Source organism: Azolla caroliniana, unplaced genomic scaffold (assembly GCF_043228905.1).
Source record: "Azolla caroliniana isolate FFs.n. ecotype wild unplaced genomic scaffold, voAzoCaro1.0.p SCAF_657, whole genome shotgun sequence".
Taxonomy (NCBI): Eukaryota; Viridiplantae; Streptophyta; class Polypodiopsida; order Salviniales; family Salviniaceae; genus Azolla; species Azolla caroliniana.
The window spans coordinates 1-7,116 of NW_028231092.1; the positions used below are offsets into that span (position 1 = coordinate 1).

The 7,116-nt window shown below is 45.8% G+C and overlaps 1 protein-coding gene across 1 annotated transcript; it reads right to left on the reverse strand.

The window, feature by feature from the left end:
* Positions 1 to 284: 284 nt before the first annotated feature.
* LOC147847791 (pentatricopeptide repeat-containing protein At4g18520, chloroplastic-like) lies at positions 285 to 1,918 on the reverse strand. The gene is made up of 5 exons (XM_087338826.1): positions 1,800 to 1,918; positions 1,338 to 1,560; positions 788 to 1,120; positions 625 to 721; positions 285 to 493 (listed from the first exon to the last, which is right to left on the reverse strand). The coding sequence occupies exons 1-5, from the start codon at positions 1,916 to 1,918 to the stop codon at positions 285 to 287; spliced, it is 981 nt and encodes a 326-aa protein (XP_087194952.1).
* Positions 1,919 to 7,116: the final 5,198 nt, after the last annotated feature.

The window sequence follows — 7,116 nt, forward strand, 5'->3', positions numbered from 1 at the left end:
CCTTTACGATAATTTCATCGTGGATATTATGACTACTATATGATGACTTTATTGTACCACAAGCTTTCAAAGAACAAAGCATCGTGATAGGATCTGGAGATATGCCTTCTACTTGTATCTCTAACAGGCAGTTACAACATATCCAGCAATCAGTGAATTCCATGTAACAATGTCTCGAGCAGTTAGAGTGTCTAGTATATCTAATGCATCTACAAGCATGCCATACTTCGAATATATATCCACTAGAACGTTTCCAATGAAAACATTTGAGTCAAAACCTTCCTTCATAATCCCAGCATGTATTTGTTGCCCTTTGTCAATCGCTCCAATACTAATACAAGCTTTTTGACAGCATTGGGAATAAACCCTTCAAGTTGCATTTGTTTCAAGTGCTCCAAAGCTTTCTCACCAAGGCCCTCTTCAGCATATCCAGCAATCAAAGTTGTCCACGAAACTTCGTCTCGCACAGACATATTACCAAACACAACTTGTGCTTCACCAAGATATCCACATCACACGTACATATCAATGAGACTGTTTGCCACTAGGAGGTCTGTTTCAAGGGCCAATAGAGACACCTCATTGTGCAAATGGAGACTTTGGAAATATCTCCTTGAGCACTACAAGATTTCAAGGCACAAACAATTGTAATTGGGTTAGGGTGCACTCTGTCTAGGTGCATTTCATGGAAACAATTGAGTGCTTCTTTCCCAAGACCACACTAAATGTATCCATTAATCAAAGTATTCCAATACATGACATCCCGGAGAGGATGTCCTCTTAGTACCTCATGTGCTTCCTGAAGTGAACCACATTTCGCATATAAATCCACCAATGTATTTCTTAAATAAGGATATTTCTTAAGCACTTCTTTGGGAATCATTGAATGCAATTCTCTCCCCTTATCAAAAATCTTGATAGCACCACATGCCCTCAAGCAGTAGAGGTATGTGACACCATCAGGCAGAATATGTTCGGATTGCATTTGTTCAAAACAAACTAAAGCTTCTTGCATGAACCCACTTTCGACATAGCCTGAAATGAGGGCATTCCATAGCTCAATGTTTTGGATGGGTGAGCTATTAAATACCTTATATGCGACCGTTCCAACAATCCACACCTAATATACATATCCACCAATGAGCTTCAAAGAGAGAGATTTACCTCTATACCATTCTTTATTATCTTTGCGTGCATTTTCCATCCACATTCTATATCTCTACTTATGTTGAGACCTTGGATGCAATTGTATGTGATCACATCAGATACTGCATTCGATACTTCCATTTTCTCAAAACAATTCAATGCGTCAATAAAGAAGCCACGCTCTATGTAACCTGAATCAATGCAGTCAATGAGACCATATCTGGGCATGGAAGCTGATCAAAAGATTCTAGAGCTTTCTCAAAACACCCACATTTTGCATACATATCGATGAGAGTATTGCCAAGGAAAATGTCTAGAGATAGCCCATTATCAGTCATTTCAACATGCAATTCTTGAACTTTATCAATGCATTTCGAACGATCGCAAGTTTTTAGCAAAGTCATGTAGGTGAACCTACTCAGAGAAACAGAGTAGTCTTGCATAGTTTCATATAAAAACAAGGCATGATCAGCTTTCCATTATCAATATATGCTTCAATAAGAGAGGTACAACAAAACTCATTTCAAACCAAAATCTGATCAAAATCTTGTTGGGCATCAAGAATGCTACCACATTCAACAAAAATAGGAACTACACGATTTCCTATTATGATATGTGTTTTGATACCATATTCACACTTCACATGGACATACCTTGCATAAGATAGATCTTTCTTTCTTCTGCTCTGTTGAATGATTTCTATTGAGCTATTTATAGACGGAACTTGGTCACACAAAGAAGATGAAAGCACTGTCTCCTTTGGTTTCAGCATTTCCCAATAAATAGGTCTTCCATACAGAACAACCCCATGCAGATTATGACTGCATTTTCTTATACATGAAGGAAAACGGAGCTATAAGTCTCACACTAGAATGCAAACGGGAATCTTTCTAGAAACTAATTTTCTCATGCACAAACAAATGCTTTTTGACCAAGCACATATCTTCGAAATGCATTAAGAAATATATTTCAAAGCAAAATTGATTTGATAAAAATGCCGTGAAACTCCAAAGTGCCTTATGATTTTGGATGTAGTCAAGGATAAAAAAGTTTATCAAAAGCATTTGCATGAGTACAAAAAGCGTATTCAAAGACAGAGAAGAATATGGGAAGCTACTCAACAATTTTTTCTCAAAACACTAGAAAAAGCACATGTACGTGCTAAATTTGGGGAAATGTAAAAGGGGAAACGTGTTGAGAATTGTGGTGACTTAACTCTTCTTGACTTGTCTATGAATTGTAAGAATTTATATGAGCTATCTTTTGCTGGAAAGATGATGTGTTATGGTTCTCTTTCACATATGTCTTCCTCCTTTACAATTGAAGGTATAAGTGTAATACTTAAGAAATTGGCCTCTCAAAAGGTAAGTGATATTCAATGTATAAAGGTTGAAACACTCAAACAGAAACACATGCATGGATAAGTTCTCACCATGGGATATTATATAGTCATGCCCGTAACACTTAATGATTAGACTACAAATTGGATCAAACCTTTAACTAAAGATGGAGATGTAAATAATGTAAACAATTATCGAACCATCAAGGTTGGCTCACTAATGGTAAAACTATTTGGATGTATAATGGAATCAAAGGTAAGACTTGCATGGGCTAAAAAAATGGTAAGAAAGCTTTATGGGCAAGTTCGCTTTCGAAAACACCGTAGCACCATCGATCAAATTGTCACCCTTCGAGTATTAATGGAGAAAAGTTGCTTGAGAGGTAAATAAAGGTTTATATTATTGCTTCATAAACTTCAAAAAAGCTTTTCATATGGTACCTCGTAAGCATCTTTGGAGCCAAATGGAAGAACTCAAGATGCCAAGTGAATATATGCTTGTAATTTCCCAAATCTATGAGAAGGTTATACGTATGGTGATAGATGTTCAAATTTTTTCAATAGCACTATTGGTGTTAAGCAAGGATCCTCACTCTTACCAACTCTATTTGGTCTATGCCTTGATGAATTGGAAGAAATAGTTGCCAAGTTTGTCAAGGAAGAAGGCATTAAAGAAGTTGCCATTGAGAATGTAGTCATCATGCTTTTGTTATATGTGGATAATGTAGTGCTTTTTGCAAATACTTTAAGAGATGCACAAAATCTTATGAAGGCATTGGAAAATATTTGCATGCATACTAAATTAAGTGTCAATAGCTCTTAAACAAATAGTATGCTTTTCTTTTTTTTTCTTTAAAGAAGGTTCACCTTGGTATTAATGGAAAGATGCCAAAAGGCTACAACGAATTCAATATATTACAATTGTTATATCCACATCAACCAGAATGTCAAGTATCACAAGCCCTCATGGAAGTTGTTCCAAGACGGGGGATGGAAAAAGTCATCTTAGTGGAGCATATCTCCACTTTATTCTTTCTCCAAAAGAGATGAAAACCTCAGCGTTTTTCCAAATTTCTTGATACTGTTGTTGTCTACGAATCACGACCTCATGCTCACCAGTTATTGCATCATATTGACCTCTTAAAGTGTGTACAAGCATTAACCATACCTCTTTGACTAAGTCAACCGCATTCTATTTAACTTTTTGAAATACACATTTACATCTAGCCTTCCACAATACCCAAACGACTAGAGAAGATATCGTAGACCAGACCATATCCTCTTCCAAACAACGAACTGATGTAATATCTGAGATCTCCAATATATGTCTCCCATCGGAGAGGAGAAGGAACTCACCATACTCCTTTTCATAGTTTTGAATTTCCTTAACAAATAGTATGCTTGTGAAGGGAAAAAGGCGATAAACCATATTATGCATTTGAGGACGCATGCAACTATGGAGAAATTAAGCGTGGGTCCTCAAGAAATACGTTTTTGACACTTTGGTGACACCAATGTTTCTCTATAGGGTGGAAGTATGGGGTGCTAGCATCCCTAAAGTTACTTGGAAAGAGTTTAAAAATGTCAAAAAGCATTTTCTTACAAAGTTGAGAAACAAACTCCACACCCTCCTCCTACTTGAGATGGGATCACTTCCCATTGAGATAATGGCCATTGAAAGGATTGTTGAACACATCAATTTCCTAGAATCGCATGGGAAGTAAGCAAAAAGAACCAATGACGCATAAAAGCAAAATGTTGTGTTCTTATTAGATGCAATATATGAAAAAATAGTTTGGTAGATGGGAAGCAACACAATTGCTTCATGATGCATCACTAGATTCCTTTGTAAATGAAGCCTTCTTGCAACACCAATGTATCATGACATGGGAAAAATGTGGAGGCTCACATTATCACGTACGTTGTCGTGAAGAAAACCGTCTATAGGCGGAATCGGCGCACCAAGGCGTGGGAACCGGTTCTTCACGCGCGCACGCTCCGAGTTGTACATAGAAACGAATTGAGAGGATAATCGGCAGGAACGGGCCCTAACTCAAGTGGAGACAAAGACCGCGCGAACAGTCTTTTCGGTCGCGCGCGCGAACTGTACGAGTCGGCGGCGTAACTACGCGGATCCGTGAAAAACGGAGCGGATCCCTGTCCAAAAGGGACAGGGAATAAAGCTGACACGACGGCCTGTTCGTCGGCCTATATAAGGAGCGGGAAAGAGCTGTTGCAGGGATCTGGCGCGGAGAGGACGAAGTGCTGTCGGACCGTTTCTGGACGCTTCGCTCTCTCTGTTTCCTTCCTTCTTGAGCTCCAAAGCTTTCTGTGCAGGGTTCCGGGGAGGCTCGCGCTGTTTCGAGGAACGCCCGAGTGCTTCCGGCAGCACCTCCGACCTGCTACCCCCCCCCCATTTCCCCGTTTGTGCGTCGAAGCGAACAGGCATCGGCATCTGTTCGCCAACCTGTTCGGTTGCAACCAACCTGTGCCCCATCGGGGGTTGTAGTCGTGTTAGCCATTTTGTTAATACACATATTTAGTCATTCGCATCCGTCTGTGTCGATGTCTGTTCGCGTTCTCCGTGCTGAAGGGCCGTGTCCCTGTGTATCCCCGGTCCTGCGTAGCCGGTTCTCTCTCTTTCTCCTCCCTCGCTTGCTCTTTGGTTCGAGACCCCCGCGGTCCCGCCTCTATTCCACACGCACTTGCGTAATATCTCGACATCTTTGGTGAACCCGACGTGAAAGAGGCGTCAGAAGAGCAGAAGATGAGGGGGTCGGATCTCGCAGAGGCCATGGCTTCGGCCGTGGATCGGATCGTAAACGCGCGCGAGGGTACCGGTGCCCTCGACAGAGCTATTGAGGCGGTCGTCGGCACGATCGGCCGGTTCGATGGGAGGGATGCCACGAAGTATCTGGCGTCCTACGGTGCAGAAATGTTGATGCGGGACATTCCGGAAGAAAGGCGTCTTGCCGGTTTTCCCCGAGTGGCAATGCCGAGCATCCATGCGGAGGTGCTCGAGGTGCGGGCGGAGAGCCGTACCTGGGAGGAGTTCGAAGGTCGGCTCCTAGAGAAATACGGGCTGGACGACGCGCTCCGGCTTTCGAAGCGAAGGTTCATGGAATGGGTGGAGTCCCCGGGGAAGGGAAGAAACGCGTCGGCACTCCTCCGGGAGTTCGAGGAAAACTTTGCGCGCCTTTCGGCGCTCGACCGAACCATCCTGGACACGAGCCGGGTCTTGCTGTTTGTCAAGTCGGTCGACGAGCGGGATCGGGAGCAAGTGGGCCTCTTGCTGGAAACCGAAGACGGGCTCACTACCGACTGGGCGGCTGTCAGGAAGGTCTGTGGCCGTTTCGACAAACGGCGAGAATGGGCGGATAACGGGGCGACTGGGTCGGGCTCGGTCGCAGCAAGGAAGCTCGAACCAGCGCCACAGGTGCGCAAGGAAGAGACCCGGGAGTGGTTGGAAACCGGTTCGGCTTCGACCGGCGTAGTCAGAGGCTCAACCGGAGGAGCGGCGCTGGAGGAATTGACGAAGGCGATAAAGGACCTCCAAATCGCGCAGGCCCGAAGGGAAGGAGGCGAACCGGCTCGTGACCGACGGCCGGCGGCAGGAAACAGGTGCATGTGGTGCGATGAAGTCGGCCACGTTCGGAAGGACTGCGGCGACTTCGCGGAGGCGCTGAGGGACCGGGTGGTGTACCTGTGGGAAGGACGGGTGCATGCCAGCGACACCCGAAGGGCCCTGAGCCGAAACGACGGAAAGGGTGGTATGAAAAGGTTGATGGAAGAGGCGGCGGCCCGACACGCGGAAACCGTCCACTACTCGGCGTCGGCCGGCATTCGAGTCGGGGGCGGCGAGGCCCGAAAGGAAAGCAAAGCCGGATTCTGGCCGACGATGCTGGAAGGCCTTGCCGGTGCAGGGCTTAAAAGGGAGGAATCGGACCGTGCGGAGAAACGGGTACGGGAGATGACCGGGTGGAGCGACCCGGTCGAGGAAAGGACGGGCTTCGTGGAAGCCGCTTGCCGGAACTACGAGGCTCTGGTAGAAGAGAAGCGGGTGGGAAAACCCGGGACGACCGGGCCCTCACAACGATACGAGACCCGGTCCGGGCCACGACGGGACGAAGCCGGCAGGGCCGGTACGCAAGATAAACCCCAGAAGGGCGGGTACCGTCTGGGGACGGAGATAGAAAGAACCACGGACTTACGAAAGGTCCTGGAGGAACGGATCCTCGACAGCAAGGTGGAGCTGTCGCTACGGGAGGTGCTTGGAATCGCCAAGAAGGAGTTCCACGACTCCATCGTGGACTTGGTGAAACGGAAGAGGCTGTCAACGGAGACAGAACCGGAAAGACCGGTGGAAGTGCGGACGACGCACCTAGACGACATGGCGCTGGGAGACGAGTGGGCGGAAAGCCACTATTCGAGACCGCACTGGGCCCGAGCGACCACGGAAACCCCGGTGAAGATCGGCGATGTCCAGGAACCGGTGATAGCTTTGGTGGACCACGGATCGGAGATCAATTTGATGTCCATGGACTTCTATAAGAAGGGCAAATGGCCGATCAACACCAAGCACGGGTGGAAAATAAGGGCAGCAACGCGCGCCACCGAGGAACTGCACGGGG

Coding starts and splice junctions, on each gene's coding strand:
- LOC147847791 (XM_087338826.1), bottom strand. CDS start 1,918: ATGCTGAAACCAAAGGAGACAGTGCTTTCATCTTCTTTGTGTGACCAA. Junction 1,121..1,337: donor CATTGACTGCATTGATTCAG/GTTACATAGAGC, acceptor TATGTATATTAG/GTGTGGATTGTTGGAACGGT. Junction 494..624: donor TGTTTGTGCCTTGAAATCTT/GTAGTGCTCAAG, acceptor ATCTTGGTGAAG/CACAAGTTGTGTTTGGTAAT.